Source organism: Helianthus annuus, chromosome 2, assembly GCF_002127325.2.
Source record: "Helianthus annuus cultivar XRQ/B chromosome 2, HanXRQr2.0-SUNRISE, whole genome shotgun sequence".
Classification (NCBI taxonomy): Eukaryota; Viridiplantae; Streptophyta; class Magnoliopsida; order Asterales; family Asteraceae; genus Helianthus; species Helianthus annuus.
In genome coordinates, this window is record NC_035434.2 from 132,308,484 (window position 1) to 132,333,196 (window position 24,713).

The following is a 24,713-nucleotide window of genomic DNA, read 5'->3' on the forward strand; positions in this document are numbered from 1 at the left end:
CTGAAGTTCGTTCTTTTCTCGGACTAGCGGGTTATTATCGACAATTTATCGAAGGATTCTCTAAGATCGCTGTGCCGCTTACCGCTCCTACTCATAAAGACAGATCTTTTGTTTGGGGAACTGAACAAGAATCTGCTTTTCAAACCCTTAAGCGCAAGCTCTGCAATGCTCCTGTTCTCGCGTTGCCAGACGGAAACAACGATTTCATTGTCTATTGTGATGCTTCCAACCTTGGTCTTGGCTGTGTTCTCATGCAACGGGACAAGGTTATAGCTTACGCGTCTCGACAACTCAAAATCCACGAGAAGAACTATACAACCCATGATCTCGAGCTAGGCGCAGTTGGTTTTGCATTGAAGATTTGGCGACACTACCTGTATGGTACCAAGTGTACGATCTTCACCGATCACAGGAGTTTACAACACATCTTTAATCAGAAAGAACTTAACATGCGTCAATGCCGATGGGTAGAACTTCTTAGCGATTACGACTGTGAGATTCGTTATCACCCAGGCAAGGCAAATGTTGTAGCCGACGCACTCAGCAGACATAGTTATTTGCTCAGTATTCGCAATACCCAAGCCCAGCACAATCTCGAAGCTCTCATCCGCGAAGCCCAACATGCCTATTTTAACGAACGCACTTTGAAGAAGGAGAGAATCTATCACGATGGAGCTCAGCTTGTAAGCAAAGCAGATAGGATTTTCTATTATCTGGACCGAATTTGGATCCATAAGCGCACCGATTCGTGAAAGATTATAATGAACGAAGCCCACAAATCCCGGTATTCTATCCATCCCGGTGCCAATAAAATGTACCAGGATCTTCGTTACAAGTACTGGTGGCCGGGTATGAAACGGCATATCGCTCTTTATGTTGGAAGTTGCCTGACTTGTGCAAGAGTCAAGGCTGAACATCAACGACCTTCCGGCTTACTCGAACAACCTCCAATCCCTATATGGAAGTGGGAGAGTATAGCTATGGATTTCATAACCAAACTTCCGCCCACGCCATCAGGTCACGACAGCATTTGGGTTATAGTTGATCGTCTGACTAAATCAACCCACTTTTTGCCAATACGAGAAGACTACAAGGTAGAATGACTAGCCCGAATCTACATCGACGAGATCATTTGTAATCATGGTACGCCTCGTGACATCATTTCAGACCGTGATGCTCGGTTTACTTCGCGATTGTGGGAAACGTTTCAAGCGGCTCTTGGTACGTCGCTTAACCTGAGTACTGCATTCCATCCTCAAACTGACGAACAGACTGAAAGAACGATCCGTACTCTTGAAGACATGCTCCGAGCGTGTGTTATAGACTTCGGTGGTAGTTGGAACAAATACCTGTCGTTAGTCGAATTCTCGTACAACAACAGCTATCATGCCAGCATACAAATGGCACCATTCGAGGCTTTATATGGAAAAAGATGTCGTTCGCCTATTGTATGGCACGAGATCGGTCATACGCAATTAACTGGTCCCGAGTTACTACAAGAAACGACTGAAAAAATCCTCCAGATTCGAGACAACTTGTCGAAAGCCAGGGATAGACAGAAAAGTTACGCCGATAGAAGACGCAAGCCCCTTGAATTTGACGTTGGCGACTACGTACTCCTAAAGGTATCACCTTGGAAGGGTGTGGTCAGATTCGGCAAGAAAGGGAAACTAGCGCCTCGATATGTTGGACCTTTTAAGATTCTGGAAAGGATCGGAAAAGTCGCCTATAAACTCGAACTACCGAAGGAGCTTAGTAACGTCCACCCAACTTTCCATGTGTCAAACCTCCGAAAATGCCAAGCTGATCATGATCTGATTGTACCCCTCGATGATTTTCAGGTCAACAAAAAGCTACACTTTGTGGAAAAGCCTGTCGAAATCATGGATCACCAAACCAAGCAGCTCAGGTGCTCGCGCATCCCTATCGTGAAAGTACGATGGGAAGGCAAACGAGGCGCGGAGTTCACTTGGGAACTCGAAAGCGACATGAAGGCTAAGTACCCACAGTTGTTCAAATGAAAATCTGGAGCGTCAAATTGGTAATTCACGGTGCTGTGCAGCTTCGAGCCTAATTTCGGGACGAAATTCCCTAAACAAGGGGAGGCTGTAACACCCCGTGTTTTCGAAAGTCAAAGTCAAGGTCCAAGTCAACTTTGACTTCCTTGACTATAATTAGTCTAATTTATGTTTATTTGTATTATGTGGAGTAAGTGTTGTTAATCAGAATGAATCGAAGTAATCGAATGTTTAATCGACGCGAACCGATTCACGACTGTGAATAGTAGAAAGTAACAATGCGATAAAGTTAACTAATCAGTAATCAAACCGATCTAACCATCATCGAACTCGAATCTCGAATTACGCGAACTTTGGTTGTTGTTATACGTGTATGTGTGCCTTATGTGTTACCTGTGCGTGTTTACTTTATGTTTTGTGTGGTGATCAATCGAACCAATCGAAACTCGAATTGAAACTCGAAACTCAAACCGAATGCAATCGAAATCGAATTACGACAAATGGTAACGTAAGGATAGGGTGAAATGTAGATGATTGTATGTTAGATATAGTGATTGGGACTGAAAGTAATTTGAATAGGAGACTCTATCGTACTTGTATCGTCTTCAATCGAAATCGAAACATCGAAAATCGTCGCACCGAACACTCGAACCAGGCTGTGGATCGATCAGACTGTCAGCCGATCGAACAACCCAGCCGATCGGACGGACTGTCCGGTCGAGCAGGTTGTCCGATCGGGATGCCTGACCGATCGGCCAGCCCTTTCCTCTTTTGGAGCCTATAAATAGGGCTGTCATTGTCATTCTTTCCACTTTTGGAAACTCTCTGACCGACCAGCTCGTGCTCCTCACCTTTTCTCAGATTTCTTCCTATTTCGGTAAGTTTTCATCCTAAATCTTGTACTTTCTTGATCAAAACATGCTCCTACACCTTTCTATCTTTCAAATCTTGATTTCTAACCGTGAAATCATCAAGATCGAAGCATTCTAGGATGATGTCTTCATGGTGTTCTTCAAGAACATCATGTCTTGGCCTTAATCCACCATGAATAGCTCGGATCTAACCGGTTTCCACATAAACAAGCTAAGATCTAACAAAGATCCAAACATTTTCATGATGTAAAAGATTGGAAGATGGATTTCCAACTTTCTTTCAACTCTTTTACACTCAATGCCTTAAAACCGGTAGAAACGGAGCTTGAGCCAACTCACTAATCATTCTAATGGTTGTGTGGTTCAAGATTCGGGTTCTATCTACGAGGTTCACCGACTTCGGGTTAAACGTTAAACCACCGTTCCGAACCGTTCACTGGCCGGATTTGGGTGATTCCTGTCCGAGCAGGAGAAACAAGTGAGAATGGAAGTTCCGTGGTTTAGCTCGATGTCAAGCTACCTCAATATAACGTCAAATAAACAGAACAACCAAGTGTTAGTTGAACATGCCGACCAGGTCAGGATGCTGACCGAACGGTTAGGCTGTTCGAACGAACAGCCAAACTGATCAGACATGTCAACCAATCGACCCGGTCAGCCAATCGGCTAGCATAAGGCCCCACATTTTGACAATTTCATGAAGTATAGTATTGAACGAGGTAATGTTCGATCGAACGAGCTGTCTGATAACATTACTCATCGGATCATGAGATACTATGCTTCAACCCTTAATCGATTTTTCAAATCGTTGGACGTATTGGAATGCCACCCGATCGAGCATGCTGTTCGGTCGAGTATGCTGTTCGATCGAGCGACATCCTGTGCTGAGGACTACTACTGAAGTTCCTAACCGATCGGTTAAGCCGGCCGATCGAACAGATCGTTCGATCGATCGACCTGAAAGGTAAGAACACTTCAGTGTTCTCAAATACTACAACGAAAACTTCAAAAGGTCAAACCATCATACACAAACACATCCTACTCAAAGGAAGAAACAATCCACTCGAACAGTCCAGCCGATCGAGCCTACCGGCCGATCGAACAGACAGTCCGAGCGGATCTTCCAGCAGAACGAACAACCCGTTCGATAGAACCTGCTGTTCGATCGACCAGGCTGTTCGACCCACTTACACTTATTTCCCATATTTACGCGTATTCATCGTTATGCTATCGAACTGTTCAGGCTAACCCTACTCTCAAGGGCTCCCTTCAATCCATCAATCAACCGCTGTGAGTATACTCGATCCCTTTTTGCTTTTAGCACCTTTGGGTGTTACATACGTTACTTATCAAAATCACAAATCGATCACACTACTCAAGTTATTTGAACGCTAACCAATATGCATGTATTACGTGACTAAATGAATGCTTGTTGATTGTGTTTATATGTGGAATGTTGTCTACCTGCCTTAACAACGTAGTACTATAGTTTGGACTCAGCACCCGTTCACACAGGGGTTGTTAAGGACAATTACTTGCATGGATTACGGTGGTAACCATGTATTGCGAACTGTCTCGGACAGCAACCCGCAGTCACTGGTATCGATAGGTCTATGTCGATAATTAACATGCTTCGTTTTCCTCTGTGTACGTGCTGGTTATGCGTAAACTATTCGAACTCTATTATGCTATTATCAAACTTGTATGCTCACCTTTACATTATATGTATTGACTTTATTTTAACGTATGTGACAGGTGTTTAAGATGTTTGCTTGCTAGGAAAGCGAGGCTAGAATAAAGCTTTAGAGGCCCCCAACAAATAGTTGTCTGTCAGGAAAGAGCAACTAGAGTATAGTTGTTTGTAGATCTTGTCAGGCTGGGTCTTTAGGAGCATTTGAACAACATTTATTTGTTTTATTTAAATCTGAGTTGTCGGAACAGAATATTTGACTGGTTGTTATCTGTAATAATTTGTTTGTTATTTGGAACACGGTATGGGATGTGTTATTTAAACTGAATAGTGATGATAATTGTTATGGAAACTTCTGGACAATCTGTTTCGCTCAGTGCCATGCCCCGATGATTCAGCCAACGGTTGGGGTGTAACATTATTGGCTTTTTTAGAGGTTCTTGAATGTAGGGAGCAACTATAAACACGTATTATATAAATACATTTAAAATGATTTTATATTTTTGTTATTTGTTTTTTTTTCTTTTGACAATGACATTGTACGTTTTTAATGATATCGGCTTTTTAATATGTCATTCACACAACCCGATTTAAAAATGTTTTACTCCGGGTTAGTATAAACCTATATTGAAAAAAAAATGACACTATAGAAAAAAATCTTAGCTCCGCTACTAACCCCGTTCCCCCTAAAATATACTCTGAAAATCCATCTATTTTCACTTTGTGGGACTTAAACTCGTACCACTTTATTGAGATAAACATCTGGTATCACTAGACCAAAAGGCTATTTTCGAAAATAAATACCCCTAATAATCGATTCTTGATAGACCAAAATAAGCCATATTTATAGTACATGACAAAGTAATTATTGACTATCCACATCTATACTATATAATAAAATAAACCAATTTGAGGACACTTGTCATTCATAAAGGGCATCAATAATTTTATTTTCCCATATAATACACATTAATTAATATTAAATAAATATGATGTGATGGATAAATAACTAAGAAGCGATTTAAATATCCTACACGTTAATTAATATTAAATAAATATGATTTGATGGATAAATAACTAAGAAACAATTTAAATATCCTAATCTATAATTTATGAATTTAACTTTGATTTATGGATAAATATTATATTGGAATTTATCTTGTAAATCGAAAGTCATTTTAAATTTGTCAGTTTTACTTTTTGTTTTGGTATCAAATTATATTTTTGTGATAATTAAAGTTTTGTGAAGAATATCACAAATCATTATTTAATATTCAATATTTAGAATTCATACTCAGTTCATTCTACATAGTAGGTATGATATTTTACTCTTCATATGTTATGTATATTATCTATACATATTTTTGTTTTGGTATCAAATTATATTTTTGTGATAATTAAAGTTTTGTGAAGAATATCACAATCATTATTTAATATTCAATATTTAGAATTCATACTCATTTCATGCTACATAGTAGGTATGATATTTTGCTCTTCATATGTTATGTATATTATCTATACATATTACATAGAAAACATCTATGTTTTTTAGACAAATTTACCATATCAAATAAAGAATAATTTATTCCCCTTTGATCAAATGAGTAAACTCTTAAGTCTTAACACACATAATATTTTCATCTCCACTTTATTCTACATACTACGTAGTAGGTATGATATTTTGCTCTTCATGTGCTATGCGTGTTATCTATACATATTACATAGAAAACATCATTTCTTTTTAGACAAGTTTACCTTGTCAAATAACTAATAATTTATTCTCCTTTAATCAAATGAGAAAACTCTTAACATAATTATTATTACTCTATATTACATATAAATAGAACATATTATGAACATGTTTTTTTCTTATTTCATATTGTGATTGTGATTCAGCCCGTGTATTACACGGGGCAATAACCTAGTATCTTATATACAAAAAAGATATACAAATTGCAACCCAAATAAAGGAACTGACAAAAAAGAACATATGTATCTAAATACCGAAAGAGAACAAAGGATGTGCCATCTCAACCAAGACTTTTCAGAGTTCATGTTCTTTATAGCTCTTCCCTTGGCAAATTTTTACTTCCATAATAGCTTCTGTGAATCAATGTTTCTCCATGGAGTTGTAACCAAGATTGGCCTCGAATTTTACTCGAACGAGATCTTATTCAAGCGTTGCAGTGGGGCTCGTACATTACACTCGTTACCATTGCTTGCGATCTTGGAATTTCGAATCTTCAACATATCAAGAAACTCTATATATTTCTGCACTCTTTTTACCTGAATTATTTTTAACACAATAAACTATTTATTTTCGTTCTAAGGCTTAATGAACATATGTGAATATCCTATAAAAGGGTCCCTGATGTAAAAAAGCAATGTCACCTAAACTTTTAAAAATGTTCTCACCTTCATTAAATAAGTTCTTAGATACATTTTTCCATACGTTTTACATTAAAATTATATTTAGAGCTAAATGCTATTTTAGTCCCTGTAGTTTGGGTCATTTTACCGGTTTAGTCTAAATGTTTGAAACGTTGTCATTTTAGTCCAAATAGTATCAAACGTTGCCATTTTAGTTCACTGGGTTAACTTCATTCATTTTTTCTGTTAACTAGAAGGACAATTCGATCATTTTATATGTAATTCTGTTAACTAGAAGGGCAATTTGGCTATATAAAATGACCGAATTGCCCTTCTCGTTAACAGAAAAAATGGATGAAGTTAACCCAGTGGACTAAAATGGCAACGTTTGAAACTATTTGGACTAAAATGGCAATGTTTTAAACCTTTGGATTAAACTGGCAAAATCGCCAAACCATAAAGACTAAAATGACATTTAACTCTTATATTTAAATAAAAGATTTCATTTGAGTGAGGAGCGTGAGACCCACCAAAGTTTATCGATAGACATCAAAGTCCCACGCGGGTGCTATAATATATCACAATGTAGGATATACACACCCTTAGTTTGGTAATTTGATAAACACCAAAATTCATTTTATATTGACCATAAATATAAGTTATATCATGCAACACCATTTTTTTTAATCTCAAACAAAATCTACAATGTCAAATTAATATTTGAGTGATCCAAATGTACCTGCATTCTCCTCTGCAACTTCACATCACCATCTGCCACAATTCCATCCAGTTTGATCAATTGGGACATCAACAACTCGATCAAATTCAACAAGGCTTTTTCCACCACTTTCTTTCCACCATAAATCTCTATTTCCAAATTACCAACCTATATGCATTTTTTTTGTTGTTTATATACAAGATGTCAAAACTTAATTCATAAATCATAAACTCGAGTTGTTTGGCGTTAGAAAAACAATTAGAAATGTGTATGGTGTACCTGTTTAACAAGCTTATCGATTTCTGAACTGATCTCGAGTAACTGTGTGCTAGCTTTGTCAATTTTCGCAGTTTTAACATTCTCGAGAACCCTTTTTTCTTGAGTCAGTATATCGATAAACAATAACATTCTTGACCCATCTGTGACTCCAGCTGCATCCAAATATGTTTTTGAGTCTCTTTCTTTGTCTTTGTATACTAGTTTTTGATCCAAAGGGTTCAATCCCGTTGGCCCAGCTAACATTTTCTTCAACTCACCTACGTGTCGATGTTCAAATTTCCGTTTAACAAACCATATATAATAGGATAAACTGGATTTTAATAGTCCAAACAATGATTCACGGGTTAATAATTCATAATGCAATATTTATAACTTTCTGATTAATTGGAACAAAAATCCCTCATTTTTTTTTATTTGAAGCAACAATGTTACTTCAAGTTGGATTGAGATTATCCTTGTTAACAAAAGTTAAAAATAGGTATGCCATTACTAAAATTACTAGTGTGAATTATTATTGGCATATTTATTATAGTGTGAAATATTAAAATCTATTTTTTCTATATATCCATATATTTATACCAAATGAAATTTGGCACAACAATCATGTCAAGAAGGTTAATATCGTCTTTTCACAACTTCTACAAACACCTTTCAATATTTAGTAAGATGCATTGTCACCATCATCATGCACATGAAATTGGAACATGTAAATAAATATAATTTAATAATTTTGCAAATTACCAAATGTTGCTTGTGATTTAATGTGGACTTCATGATAGGATGAACCATATTTGACTTTGACTCTAATGGTGGGAACTATGGTTTTATTTTGATGAACATCTGAATTCCTCTTCTGCACCAGCATTCCACATGGCCTGAGATCCCAAGCAGCCATACCCACCTCCCTACCACCACTACCCGTGGTGGCCGCTCCACGTGTCGTCGTCACCGGAACTGTTCCAAGATTTCTTGATTTAACACCTAGCATCCTTCTTGAAGATTCAGGTCAAGTTGCAACACTAATATATGAAATAGTCAGAGCATCCACAGTTGGAAAATGTACGAAAGAAGGGTTTTTGAAAAGTGTTCATGAAGTTTTTGGAAACTTAATGTGGAGGAAAACCATGAATGAAGAAAGAATCAAGATTCTGACACATTTTAAAAAAGAAACACTCTTGTTTTGTATACCTAAAACCTATGAACAAAGCAACCAAAATCAAGTGTTTTGTTTGGTTTGATTTGGGTTGTGTTTCAAAGGAAAAGCACACAAATTTACACACTTAGTGTGTGTGTGTATATTTGGATACCTTGATGGAAAAAGAAAAATAGAAATGCATGTATATATAAGGAGAGGGAAAGAATAAAAGGAATGGCCATGGAAGAAAGGGTGTCCACACTAACATGCATTTTATTTTAATGAGGCCCGTCTTTGAAAATCACAAATTTTATTTGCCTTGTTTAAGATAAAAAATTTGGACCCTATTCGAAAATCTCTATTTAATATAAACTTATCAATCACTAAAATTTACATGGATGTAATTTAAATAGTAATTTTTAGCAAAGTTCGAAGTAATTTCATTAATTAAAGGGAAATATACAGTTGACAAAATTAAGCATTAAATGTCACTAACAAAAAAAAAAGCTAAAATAAAGAATTTGTAGATGCTAGGATTAGAACCAACGTCTCCTTGTTGTTTAAAGTAGGCAGTAACCACTAGTATAATGACTCATTTATGTTATCTCTCGATTCAGTGTGTATATATTCTAAAATTATGTCCTTACGCGTTATATTATGAAATAAATAACTAGACTATTTAACCTAGTTAAGTGCATGATAAAAACTATTAAAAGAGAAGAGTGGTCCCAAATATGTGTTAGAAGTAAACTCGAGGGGTTAAAGTGGATAAGATGAAAGTTGATTTACTAATTAAAAGAAATCAACACACAAATAAACACACATATCGTGTGTGTTCGTGAAGGAGCCAGGAGCTCCATAAGAGCTCCACAAACCCTAATCATGAAGATCATCAAATCGAAAGGCAAGATGAAGCCTAAATCCATAACCAAGCATGGATTAATGATCACCAACACGAGGGGATCATAAGGTATGTTTCAAAACTAAGATTGGTGATCATGTAGGAAGTGGGTTATGTTATAATCCGTGAGTTAATATGAAATTGATCATGTAAAAGGGTTAGAATCATCATATAGAACATGTGTTATGCATGATTTTGATTAAGCTTGGACTATGTTGTTAATTGTAAAATCATGATATTACTAGTATGGAATAAATTGATTATGTTTTGTGTGCATACAACTAGATGATCATGTAGATATATGTGTATTGCTATGAGAGTATGAAATGTATATGATGTCCGTAGTATAATCGACTATAATGATGTGGATGTATGAGATTAGATTGATAATTCATAAGATAGACAGTTGATTTTCTGAAAGTCAACTGTGCATAAATAATGTAATAAGGCTTTTGTCACAAGTATTATGTTAGAGAAATCATTAAGTACATGCTATATCAATATGTGTATTTGTGACGACATGAAGAATTATGTGGAATGAAAAGATACGACTTCTAGCTTATACTTTGTGTTGTTGGAATTTGACGAGTAAAGTTTATTGTAGGATATGAATGTGAAATGAATGCAATATTAGAATGTGCATTTATACTAATGAAGTGGTAACCATGATGACATGAAAGTATAGGATCATGTTAAGATGGGGGAAAGCATGGAAGGCTAACGGAAAGGATATGAGGAAGCATGTACGAAACAGGCACTCGAGGTAAGTGATTTCCGAAATCACTTCTTATTTATAAATGTGTAACATCCCGAAAACGGGTTTAGTAATCAAACTCCGTTAATACTACGGGGCGGGTAAAATACAGTTGGTGGTAAAACTTACCTGGTAAAATTTAGGATTTAATTAAATAAATCTAATATTTATTAAAAGGTTGAGAAATACTTTGAGAAAGAAAAGTATATAAAATGCCCCGAGATTTAACGGGACTTAAAATAAAACGGGTTGAGAACAAGATAAAGTAACTAGGTAATAAATAACCTAGTACAAGTCTTGTTATTACATGAAAGAACAAAATATCAAGTTATAAACTAAATAAAAGTAGAGGGGCCTATGTTGTTAAAATCTAAACTTATATTATTAAGTAAAAAAATAAATAAATAAAACCAAACACACCATTTAGGTGCCCGGTTCGATCAACAGGAGGAGGAGGGCGACCCCCACTCTCAACACCCTAACAACTCACTAATCTCACAAATTGAAGGCTCAAACCAAGTTAAAATCAAAAATCGAGCATGGATTATTGATCTTCATCACAAGAGGATTACAAGGTATGTAAAATTTGATGAAAACTCTCAACTCGAAATTCTCATGAAATTGGGAAAATCTGAAATTCATGGTTACATGTTTGTTTTATGATGAATTAGGAACAACACAGTGTCTAGGGACAAACCCTAGACAAATACAAGTTGAAATCATGTGAAGTTTTAGTAAAATCCATGAACACCATTATAGGTGATTAGTGGGTTATGTAGAATTTGATGAATAGGATTTCCAATGTTGTTCTAGTGTAATTTGATATTTATGAAGCGATTTCTGATTTATTGATGTTAACCTTTATATAAAATAGACCGATTGATGTTAAATTTGGCTATATGACAAGTTATGAACTTGATAATGAATCATGTAAATTTCTGCCTATAAGGTGTTTGTTAAAACGCCTAAGAGAAAGCTAAGATGTTAAGTTTCGAATAAAAACGCATATTCGAATGACATTGTGAAATATGCGTTATACATCATGAATGGAGTTCTAAACACATCGTTGATTGAACTCTATAGACAAAGGAGTCGAGTTTTCAAGCGGACAAACCGGAGTGGACATGCGCTTGAAGGGAACGCTTTAAAGGTACGCGACTTGTCGTCTCGTTACATTTATACAGACAAGCTTAGTTAAAATATGTTTAAAGTGATATAGCGAAAATGGTTGAGTTGGTATATCAATGAGGTGATGGAATTCACTCGACAACCAAACGGGTCAAACTATTAGTTAAAATAATAGTGAAAACAAAAGAAAATAAAGACACCATTTGGTAAAAGTTATAACGGGTCGGACACATTAAGAAAATGTCTTTTATGTAGTAAAACTCACGGCGCGAACCGGAATTGGTTCAAGCAGCATGATGAAATTAATATACCATCATACGTTGATAAATGGTCATGTCAACTAAACGGGTCAAATGGTGTGTTAATACCATTTGACATTAATAATTGACGACTACTTGTTGAGTTTTGTGATTACAGGTAATAACATGTGTTGCGTTGCTTTAATTAGAAAATTTAAAGCAAGAGGTATGTAAACGGGTCAATGCTATGACCCGAGCCAGGTACGCATATATGGACTTATAGTTAAAAGTGCAAAGAAGGTCAAATATCTAGCCGAAATCCTTCATTTCAAAAATGAAGGATTAAATGTGACCAAAGAGCCCTTAATAGGTAAACAGTGTAAACGACCCTTAGATGTTGTTTAGAAACTTATATTATGAGTTTGTAACCCTTAGATGTGTATAAAAAGTTCTAGGCAAAAACATTTGTGGGTCGAACGCCTAGAAATAGTCAATTGCGAAAAATGACCAACCGATGGGTAAAATTGGGAAAAAAAGGGGTTCATGTGTTAAATCCACCACAAAATAGTTGTGGTGGAATATTTGTAGTTAATTAGACATGGAAATTATGTAGTATCAAAAGAAAAGCACAAGTTCTAGACTAAAATGCGTAAATACCCCTAACGGGTCAAAATAGAAGTATTAGCGAAACGGGTTAAGAATGTGTAATAACCCATGATTTGAACCTTGTACAATAGGAAATAATCATAATAATATATTTACAAAAGAAACAACGGCCACAAACAAGTTTGTTAGATGAAATCACGAACGGGTAAAAAGTTGGTAAAAAGGGTAATAAGCCGAAGAGTTAAAAGTCTGAAATTTTATTATGTTGGATGTTGGATTTTAACTCAATTAGATGGAGAATTAAATTACGGACGCATAGGAAAAAGAATCGGGTAAAACGGATTAAAAACGAGAGAGTTATGCTCGTTTCCATGAAATCGGGTCATGTTGGGTATGTACAGTAACATAATATGAACAGTCTGCCAAAAAGGGGGCTAGGTGGGGCGTTTAGCCCCTAGGCGTGACGCCTAGCCCCCCTGAACTTGAAAAATGTTTAATTTTGTTTGTTTGACCCATATAACTTGTTTAAACTTGTTATTTAACTATCAAAACTAACTTTTAAGTTGGTTTTGATCATAGGTGATTGTCAAGAGTGCCCGAATGAAGATCAAGCTCGAAGAAGAACCGAACACGATAAAGTTAAAAGCTTAAGCGCGACGTTTCGTCGTATCTTTTAAACGACGAATTCAATTACATTAAGTTGTTTATTAACTTTTAAATTGTAAAAGTTTTAGTAAACTCGTATTGTCATACTACGTGTAATCGTATAAACATGTATTTTTACGAAATTTATATAAAGTATTGTATTAATTAAAGCAAGGGTGTTACAAGTTGGTATCAGAGCCCTGGTTTAAGAGATTCAAGTATGGTGGGGAAAACCATGCTTGGACTTAAACCATATGCTCTAAATAAAGATTGGTGTTCGGTTCGAGGCTTGATCGCAAATCCGGTAAGTACGTGTATGTTAATAATTTAGCATGCTAAAGTGTTGTAAACAACCCATATGGTTATCGTGTAATACACGTTACACCAATAAAAACGATATAGAGTAGATATAGTCAACGAAATTACACGCGTTGATGCGTATAGTAGAAAAGCCTTGTATTATACTACGGGCATTCATTAATGTCGAAATTACTAACTTTTGTAAATGTCTAGTTGAAGGACACTCGCATCTGAAGATGACGAGAGTTGAATGAATTGTAGATATGATGGTGGAACGGTCCAATGTATGACAAGCTGAGCACACTCATTGAGGACCTAAATCGCGTGATGATCGCGAACAAAGTTCACAGCAAGAGAAGCCCGTTAGGGCAAGCGTTACCAGGTGCACGCTTTTAAATTTAATTGCATAAGTAGTAATATGCAACAAACACGTAGGGGATAACGGTTGCATATATCTGATAAAACTTGAATAGGATATCTATTCAGGATGATGTTTCTAAAAGAAGTTTGATAGAAATATGTGTTATTCACGACGATGAATAACAAAGAAATAATAGGATTAGTTCATATGGAAACTTGGACGGGGGGTAATTATCCAAGTGGAAAACTCTCAGTATAATGTATTGAGAAAAGTAGCGATCACATTAACAAACGTGATTATATAATAGTTCGATAGAAAGGAATAACATTTTATATGTTCAAATGTAAAACTAGTAAAACTAATGATTGTTGTTTTGCAATTAAATAAAGTTTTACTAAATGAAATCAGAGATATAAAATAAAAAGAGGCATTACTTACATAGGGTGTGATGTGAAAGCTATAAAAGGTTCATGTGTATCATGTGCTGATTGCTTACTCTGGCCAAGTAAGTAGTGGCATATGATACCATGAGCTTCTTATAGCGGACACATTTACGTCTGAGGTAGTAAGGGCGGGGTGAATGGGACTAACTTAAATGGTACCCCAAATGAATCAAATAAATAAGATGTTTGATAGTAAACGTAAACGCAAGTCGGACGACGGAAGCGTATTACGTTAAAATGACGAGCCCAAGAGAAGGGACAAAGATCGCAGTAAATGAAAATACAAACCAACTAATAAGAATGCTAAGGCAAGGGATAAAGGTTTGACTGACATAAGTGATGAAATTCACGTGGACAAGTCAAACGAATTAAATAATGAATAAAGGACTTAATTGAATAAAAGCGATGGATTTCGCTAAGACGACCAAATAGATTAAAATGATGTCTAAAACCATATAAGAATGGTTACTTAATAATGATTACGGTAAAGATACCCGATGGACGGGTAGGATTGTGGGTGAATGCGTAAACCGAGAGACGAGAACGCGAAATAGAAAGTCAAAAGACTCGGAATATGAGTCAAGACTAAAAGATGACAAGAATTTTCGCAAACATAAATTTTAGTAATTACATTCAACCATTTCAAAGTTGAACGGGTCAAATAAAGAATGAAGTTTGACATTCATAAGCAATGAAAATTCACCCAAAATGAGTCAAACGAGTCAATTAAGGAATAACGCTTAATATAATAGGAAAACGCAAACCGGTGAACCGGAAAGCTAAAAACAATAAGATAGAAGGACCCCGGTAATGGGTTGTAAAGGAGTAAAAGTATGAACCGGGTAACGGTAAGTGTAGGGCAAACCGATGTGTAATTGACGTTAGAAGTCACGAAGTTGGAAAGATAATTCAAAAGAAAACAATGTAGCCTTAGACTATGGTCAAGGTCAAACGAAATCCAAAAGGTAAAAGTGAATAATTCTAAACATAAAAAGGGGTGCCTTAATGCCATATGCGTATATAAACGTATACACATTTGAATAAAGACTCGTATAAAAGATGATCTACGGGATCATCATAACCTACGGGATATTAATTAGTGTAAAGGTCTACGGGGCCAAAATGACCCACGGGTCATGAATTGAAGCAAAGGGATCATAAGGGCCTCGCCTAAAGAGGTGAAAGCTTAGGGAAATAGCCTACGAGGTTAAGTGAAGGAACCTACGGGTCAATAGTGTAAGGTGAGGGAACTTGTTACGATTCCCCGCGTAAAACGAGAACGGAAAAGAATAAATTATGGGTTGTCAATTTTCTTGATATGAGTAATTGACGTAGTTAAAGAGAAAAACATTAAACTAAAATTCAGTTTTAGTAAGAAATAACGTTTTAACAAATATGAATACTACAAGACATATTCGGAAATAACGAATATCAAAGAGTATGGGTCTTAACATCGATAGATGCAAGACGCTACATTCGAAAAGAAGAAGTATGATAAAGAAAAGTTGAATTAAACTTAAACGTGACGTGACACGCTCACGGACAAGAAAAGAAATATAGAAAATGATCACGTTGTAACTAGGGTTACGGGGTATGAAGTGACGGCGACTAATTAGTCTAGCCGGTAAAACTATTCGAAGTTAAGAAAGCGTCATAACAAATACAAGCGCTTGTTAATATAACACAAGCGCGGGATAAACCTGTTAAGAGACAAACAAGACTAAGTGGTCAAATGACAACACAATCAATAAAAATAAAGGGTTATAAGCTGTAAGTAACGGCCCGCGAGGCCTTACACATGAAAGACGTGCGCGTCAGTATACATGAAAACTTTTGACCAAAAGAAACGGGAGCCTTGAAAGCGAAACTAGGTTCGTTTGATTAAACCAATGAACTACGTAAATAAGGTTTCGGGGACGAAACCTCTTTAAGGGGGGTAGACTTGTAACATCCGAAACGGGTTTGGTAATCAAACTCCGTTAATACTACGGGGCGGGTAAAATACAGTTAGTGGTAAAACTTACCCGGTAAAATTTAGGATTTAATTAAATAAATCTAATATTTATTAAAAGGATGAGAAATACTTTGAGAAAGCAAGGTATATAAAAGGCCCCGTGATTTAACGGGACTTAAAATAAAACGGGTTGAGAACAAGATAAAGTAACTAGGTAATAAATAACCTAGTACAAGTCTTGTTATTACATGAAAGAACAAAATATCAAGTTATAAACTAAATAAAAGTAGAGGGGCCTATGTTGTTAAAATCTAAACTTATATTATTAAGTAAAAATAAATAAATAAAACCAAACACACCATTTAGGTGCCTGGTTCGATCAACAGGAGGAGGAGGGCGACCCCCACTCTCAATACCCTAACAACTCACTAATCTCACAAATTGAAGGCTCAAACCAAGTTAAAATCAAAAATCGAGCATGGATTATTGATCCTCATCACAAGAGGATTACAAGGTATGTAGAATTTGATGAAAACTCTCAACTCGAAATTCTCATGAACTTGGGAAAATCTGAAATTCATGGTTGCATGGTTGTTTTATGATGAATTAGGAACAACATAGTGTCTAGGGACAAACCCTAGACAAATATAAGTTGAAATCATGTGAAGTTTTAGTAAAATCCATGAACACCTTTGTAGGTGATTAGTGGGTTATGTAGAATTTGATGAACACTAGGATTTCAAATGTTCTTCTAGTGTAATTTGATATTTATGAAGCGATTTCTGATTTATTGATGTTAACCTTTATATAAAATAGACCGATAGATGTTAAATTTGGCTATATGACAAGTTATGAACTTGATAATGAATCATGTAAATTTCTGCCTATAAGGGGTTTGTTAAAACGCCTAAGAGAAAGCTAAGATGTTAAGTTTCGAATAAAAACGCATATTCGAATGACATTCTGAAATATGCGTTATACATCATGAATGGAGTTCTAAACACATCGTTGATTGAACTCTATAGACAAAGGAGTCGAGTTTTCAAGCGGACAAACTGGAGTGGACATGCGCTTGAAGGGAACGCTTTAAAGGTACGCGACTTGTCGTCTCGTTACATTTATACAGACAAGCTTAGTTAAAATATGTTTAAAGTGATATAGCGAAAATGGTTGAGTTGGTATATCAATGAGGTGATGGAATTCACTCGACAACCAAACGGGTCAAACTATTAGTTAAAATAATAGTGAAAACAAAAGAAAATAAAGACACCATTTGGTAAAAGTTATAACGGGTCGGACACATTAAGAAAATGTCTTTTATGTAGTAAAACTCACGGCGCGAACCGGAATTGGTTCAAGGATCACGATGAAATTAATATACCATCATAAGTTGATAAATGGTCATGTCGACTAAACGGGTCAAATGGTGTGTTAATACCATTTGACATTAATAATTGACGATTAGTTGTTGAGTTTTGTGATTACAGGTAATAACATGTGTTGCGTTGCTTTAATTAGAAAATTTAAAGCAAGAGGTATGTAAACGGGTCAATGCTATGACCCGAGCCAGGTACGCATATATGGACTTATAGTTAAAAGTGCAAAGAAGGTCAAATATCTAGCCGAAATCCTTCATTTCAAAAATGAAGGATTAAATGTGACTAAAGAGCCCTTAATAGGTAAACAGTGTAAACGACCCTTAGAGGTTTTTTAGAAACTTATATTATGAGTTTGTAACCCTTAGATGTGTATAAAAGTTCTAGGCAAAAACATTTGTGGGTCGAACGCCTAGAAATAGTCAATTGCAAAAAATGACCAACCGATGGGTAAAATTAGGAAAAAGGGTGTTCATGTGTTAAATCCACCACAAAATAGTTGTGGTGGAATATTTGTAGTTGATTAGACATGGAAATTTTGTAGTATCAAAAGAAAAGCACAAGTTCTAGACTAAAATGCGTAAATACCCCTAACGGGTTAAAATTGAAGTATTAGCGAAACGGGTTAAGAATGTGTAATAACCCGTGATTTGAACCTTGTACAATAGGAAATAATCATAATAATATGTTTACAAAAAAACAAGGGCCACAAATAAGTTTGTTAGATGAAATCACGAACAGGTAAAAAGTTGCTAAAAAGGGTAATAAGCCGAAGAGTTAAAAGTCTGAAATTTTATTATGTTGGATGTTGGATTTTAACTCTATTAGATGGAGAATTAAATTATGGACACGTAGGAAAAAGAATCGGGTAAAACGGCGAGAGAGTTATGCTCGTTTCCGTGAAATCGGGTCATGCTGGGTATGTACAGTAACATAATATGAACAGTCTGCCAAAAAGGGGGCTAGGTGGGGTGTCTAGCCCCTAGGCGTGACGCCTAGCCCCCCTGAACTTGAAAAATGTTTAATTTTGTTTGTTTGACCCATATAACTTGTTTAAACTTGTTATTTAACTATTAAAACTAACTTTTAAGTTTTGATCATAAGTGATTGCCAAGAGTGCCCGGATGAAGATCAAGCTCGAAGAAGAACCGAACACGATAAAGTTAAAAGCTTCCGCGCGACGTTTCGTTGTATCTTTTAAACGACGAATTCAATTACATTAAGTTGTTTATTAACTTTTAAATTGTAAAAGTTTTAGCAAACTCGTATTGTCATACTACGTGTAATCGTATAAACATGTATTTTTACGAAATTTATATAAAGTATTATATTAATTAAAGCAAGGGTGTTACAAAATGAAGTTTGGTATGTTGTATATATGGAAACCAAGTAAGAATTTACGGGTAAGGGTAAGTACCAAGGTAAGTTCATATGAACTTCGTCTATCCTTAATGTAAATTAAGATGATAGTTTCATCGTGTTAATGGAATGTGCATTATGTTGATGAATGTTCATTGTGTTAATGGAATGTGCATTATGTTGCTTAATGTTCATTGTGTTAATGGAATGTGCATTATGTTGCTGAATGTTCATCGTGTTAAGGGAATGTGCATTTTGTTGCTGAATGTTCATCGTGTTAATGGAATGTTCATTATGTTGCTGAATGTTCACCGTGTTAATAAAATGTTCATTATGTTGCTGAATGTTCACCGTGTTAATGGAATGTTCATTATGTTGTTGAATATTCATCATGTTAATAGAATGTTCATTATGTTGCTGAATGTTCACCGTGTTAATAGAATGTTCATTATGTTGATGAATGTTCATCGTGTTAATAGAATGTACATTATGTTGCTGAATGTTCACCGTGTTAATGGAATGTTCATTATGTTGCTGAATGTTCATCGTGTTAATAGAATGTTCATTATGTTGCTAAATGTTCATCGTGTTAATAGAATGTTCATTATGTTGCTGAATGTTCACCGTGTTAATGGAATGTTCATTATGTTGCTGAATGTTCATCATGTTACTGGAATGTTCATCATGTTACTGAAGTGTTCATCATGTTACTGAAATGTTCATCATGTTAATGGAATGTTCATCATGTTTGTTGGAAGTTAGTCAGTTATGTTTGTTTGTAATTGCATTGATTTGTGTTGATATGTTTATAGATAAGGCTCAACTTACAATAAGTGAATGTGACATGTATGTAAGTACGTATGTGAAGACGTAATCATGTATGTATGTAAGTAGATGCGTATGTATGCAAGTAAAGGTATGTATGTATGCACGTAGTTATGTATGTATTGTATACGTGGTTTCAATACATTTAAGTATTGACCTTATTAACAGTGTGCTTCGAGAATGAAATGTAATGCAGGTACATTATTGAAGTTTAGCCAAGGATTAGACACCCGGATGGAATGATTAAATCTAGAAAGATAACGGGATGGAAAGTATATGTGGATATAACGTAACGAGACTACATGATTGAGAATCTTGTTTGTATATAATGTATGCTAATGTTGCGAATGTATGTGGTGGGTGCAGGTTGTACGAATCACAGATTATCATCACGAGGAGTAGTGATCAAAGACCGAGTCACAAGATAGATTGTACGGGAATGCTTGAGTATGTAATTTGATAAACATAAGTCATGCTTTTATTTTATTAAATGAGTACGAAGGATGCATATATTGTAAAAGAGTTATTTTAAAATGAACTTTCAAGTAAGTCAAAATGTTTATAATGAAAGAAATTGTATGGTACGTATTTCCGCTGCGTCTTTTCAGTTAAAGCGTGTTAGGGTCTTACAAAGAACAACCCCATCTTCTCACAAAACAACATCTTCTCACACTTCAAATACAATTTCATATTCTTCTCTTCAAAACAAACACAAATCATGCTTCTTCCCAGCCGTTACAAATAACGACAATAATCCGTCACCGGAGCATCCTCCTTCGTCACTAGAGCACCTGCATCTTCACCGGAGCATCACCGGAGTACCTGCATCTTCACCAGAGCATCACCAGAGCACCTTCATCTTCACCGGAGCATCACCGGAGCACCTGCATCTTCACCGGAGCATCACCGGAGCACCTTCATTTTCACCGGAGCATCTTCATCGTCACCGGAGATTTGAATGGATTAAATATATGAGATATGTTTGCTTAAATATATGAGATTTGTAGTTTTATGTAATAAACATCTTTATGTAACATATGTTATATATATAATCAGCTGAGTGTATCTTTTTATTATTGATTACATATATTTGATGAACAGAGGCAGTTGATATTGCCAACTGTTTGGCACATTGGAGCACTGAAACAAACTCTTTTCAGGCAAAACTCCGGCTAAAAGGCAATAGCAGCGACAAAAAGGGCAATAGCGGCCGATCTATTCCAGCGACCCTTTAGCGACGACAAAAAAGGCTTTTAGCGGTGACACATGGCGCCACTAAAGGTACCCATTTCTTGTAGTGGCGATATTGGTTCATCAGTCTAAGCCATCGTGCAGTGATATGCTGGTGCTGCTTCAAAAAGTTTGAGTGCTTCCACTTGTGCCACTGCATTTGACCAATTGAATCCATGATGCTCATGAACCATCAAAGCCTTTCCTGTTCCACTTCCTCCTGAACTTGACGATGTCTACACAGGTGTAACAGGCACCACTGTTCTTTCAGGGTTTTGAATTGCAATTACTTGACTTGAGACGTAACCTGCCAGGGTCAAGGATCTAGCTCAGCTCTCACAGAATCAAGTTCCATAATTTTTACATTAGGTCTCTTTTTATAATCATAAACCCAACATTGATGGTGGTTAAGATCCTTGTGAAGTTGAGCTATGTCCTTCTTTTGTGCTTCAACCGTTTTAGTAAGCAACTTGTTGCTTTCTTTAAGGCTGATGCACTTAGCAGTTGCACTGTTATAGTCGTAAATCAAATTAAAGTTATGAGCTCTTATTTGTGCAAGTTTACTTCTACAAAGATCAGAACATAAGAGAGTGGTTACCGTGTCAGTGCACGCACTACAAGAAACGTATAGTATTAGCGGCGCCGGAAATACCGGCCACAATGATCAATACCGGCGACGTATAGCAATAGCGGCGATAAAAAGAAATACCAGCATCAGAGTATCGCCGCTATTGATTCCGATCCGTGTGCTACTCCAAGGCCTGCTCCTGGCCGTTGATTAAATGATGATCTGAGGGTCATCTTCTTCTCCTGAAACAAACACGTATCTTCTTATTATTTTCAACAACAACCCCATCTTCTCACACTTCAAATACAATTTCATCTTCTTGTCTTCAAAACAAACACAAATCATGCTTCTTCCCAGCCGTTACAAATAACGACAATAATCCGTCACCGGAGCATCCTCCTTCGTCACTGGAGCACCTGCATCTTCACCGGAGCATCACCGGAGCACCTGCATCTTCACCAGAGCATCACCAGAGCACCTTCATCTTCACCGGAGCATCACCAGAGCACCTGCATCTTCACCGGAGCATCATCGGAGCACCTTCATTTTCACCGGAGCATCTTCATCGTCACCGGAGATTTGAATGGATTAAATATATGAGATATGTTTGCTTAGATATATGAGATTTGTAGTTTTATGTAAAAAAAACATCTTTATGTAACATATGTTATATATATGATTAGCTGAGTGTATCTTTTTGTTATTGATTACATATATTTGATGAACAGAGGCAGTTGATATTGCCAACTGTTTGGCACATTGGAGCACTGAAACAAACTCTTTTCAGGCAAAACTCCGGCAAGGCAATAGCGGCTACAAAAAGGGCAATAGCGGCCGATCTATTCCGGCGACCCTTTAGCGACGATAAAAAAGGCTTTTAGTGGCGACACATGGCGCCACTAAAGGTACCCGTTTCTTGTAGTGGCGATATCGGTTCGCCAGTCTAAGCCATCGTGCAGTGATATGCTGGTGCTGCTTTAGAAAGTTTGAGTGCTTCCACTTGTGCCACTGCATTTGACCAATTGAATCCATGATGTGTAACGCCCCAAAAACGATAACACAATAAAATAAGTGAGGATAAATAATAGACTTAACATAGTTATGGGTTTATGGCAAGATGGTAGTTAAATGTGGTTTTAAGATTAGAATTGTAATTAACAACTAAGTAAAGGGGGTGAAAGTGTAAAGATGTTAAGTTAAATAAATAAAACAATTATAACCCCAAACACACTGTAAGTGTGTCTGGGGGATCGATCAAACAAGGCAGGGGAAGGGGAAACCCTAGCTCAAGCAAATCAAGCAATTGAATCCAAATTCTCAAGCTAATCCAGTGCATGAGTCATTAAATTCGAATAGCTAACCCCAATTTCTTAAGTGGTAAGCTTAATTTTCTGAAAATATGATTTGTAGAATGAGGGGTTAAACCCAATCACGATTTCTTGTATCAATTGTAGGAAATCTGAGTTAGAAATTGCTTTCTAGAACAAGAATCATGTTTGATTTAGGTTATACGAAGGGTTGTAGTGAAAACCCACTTTGTGAAATTATGTTATGATTAGGAAGATCATAATGATTAAGATTGTATGTTATCTTGATATATGATCTCGTTTGTAACACTTGAATGCTAGATAAATTGATATAGGAGGAAATAATTATGCAATTAGAATAGATGTGAATGTTGGATGATGATGAACTAGTAAAGATATGCTTTAAAGACTTGTACCTTATACCTTAATTATGATGCCTACCAAGTGTTTGATGAAATGCTTAAGAGATAAATGTATGTGTAACATGGAAAATGGTAGAATGAAGTAGATAGACTAAATGAATGAATGAATGTTGTAATGTAGGCGTGAAGGAAGAAGGTACGAGCACTAAGAAAACGGAAGGCACGCAAGACCGAGGTATGTTCCGTTGCATACAAAACCTTATTTACATTTCGTTTATGTTATTAAAAACAACCCTTGTTACAATGATTATGGTGGTTAGAAAGTAGTAGATAGCAAATCCCTTGCGGATTTGGTTATGCTAACGAAGGTTATATTATGCTATGCAAGTCGACCGGTTCGAGTCGAATCATGTCGAGTAAGAATATGGTACCAACCGTTTAGTACGGGTGATCGTGAATGCAATAACGAAAGTATGAAGTTCAATCCGTTATACGGATAGAACGAAAGATTTATGTTAAAAGCAATTAACCCGATGTTACCGGGTCGTAAGTGGTATGCTTGAATCTCATTATGAGAGTATATGCCTTAACCCATTTAAATGGGTAATCGAATGCGTAAGAGTAATGAAAGTATATAAACGAATGCAACTATAAAGTGGTATCGTAAGCAAAATAAGTATTATGACTAACTTTCTAAAGCTTGTTGTTAAATGTAGGTAAATCCTCAATTTAGGCGACTCGACGAATTGGAGCGAGCACGTGTTCTTCATATGTGATGCCAAGCGCTTCCGCTAGTTGATACTAATGTTTTGGGTCAAAATATCTTTTTGTACAATTTGTTGGTAGACACACTTTTTAGCATTCAATGTTTTGGTTTTAGTAGTATCTTGTAGAATGGTATTTGTCTTGATTATGGTTCAAACAGGAGTATACTCGTTTTAGGACGGGTCATGCCCAAATTTTGTAAAATTATGCATTAATGATATTAGTACATTTAAAGGTTTATGCTTCTAGTAAAAACTATTGGTCATTATTCCATCAACGAAAAGTGGGATTCTAACAAGTTGGTATCAGAGCCTAGGTTTGAGGGATTCGAGCAAGAGTAATAGTGCTTGAACTCAAACCGACGGCTCGTGCAAAAGTGTGCTCGCTCCGAGATCGCCAATGAGGTAAAACTTTAAGTTTTTGTTTAATACAAGTATGTATAGTGTGTTTATGATAAATATTTAAGTTAAGTATGTGAAATAGTAATAATGGGAGTTAAACATTGGGT

At 36.0% G+C, this 24,713-nt stretch overlaps 1 protein-coding gene and 1 long non-coding RNA gene across 2 annotated transcripts; one reads left to right on the forward strand and one right to left on the reverse strand.

Annotated features, from left to right (window-relative positions):
• Positions 1 to 6,428: 6,428 nt before the first annotated feature.
• On the reverse strand, positions 6,429 to 9,269 carry LOC110922266 (BAG family molecular chaperone regulator 1). The gene is made up of 4 exons (XM_022166575.2): positions 8,689 to 9,269; positions 7,948 to 8,204; positions 7,690 to 7,836; positions 6,429 to 6,866 (listed from the first exon to the last, which is right to left on the reverse strand). Exons 1-4 carry the CDS (start codon positions 8,933 to 8,935, stop codon positions 6,735 to 6,737), a joined length of 783 nt encoding a protein of 260 aa, XP_022022267.1. The 5' UTR covers positions 8,936 to 9,269; the 3' UTR covers positions 6,429 to 6,734.
• Positions 9,270 to 23,035: 13,766 nt separating this feature from the next.
• Positions 23,036 to 24,360, forward strand: LOC110905794. The gene is made up of 3 exons (XR_002573427.2): positions 23,036 to 23,148; positions 23,622 to 23,675; positions 24,157 to 24,360. It is a non-coding gene; the product is annotated as an uncharacterized LOC110905794 (long non-coding RNA).
• The last annotated feature ends 353 nt before the right edge of the window (positions 24,361 to 24,713 follow it).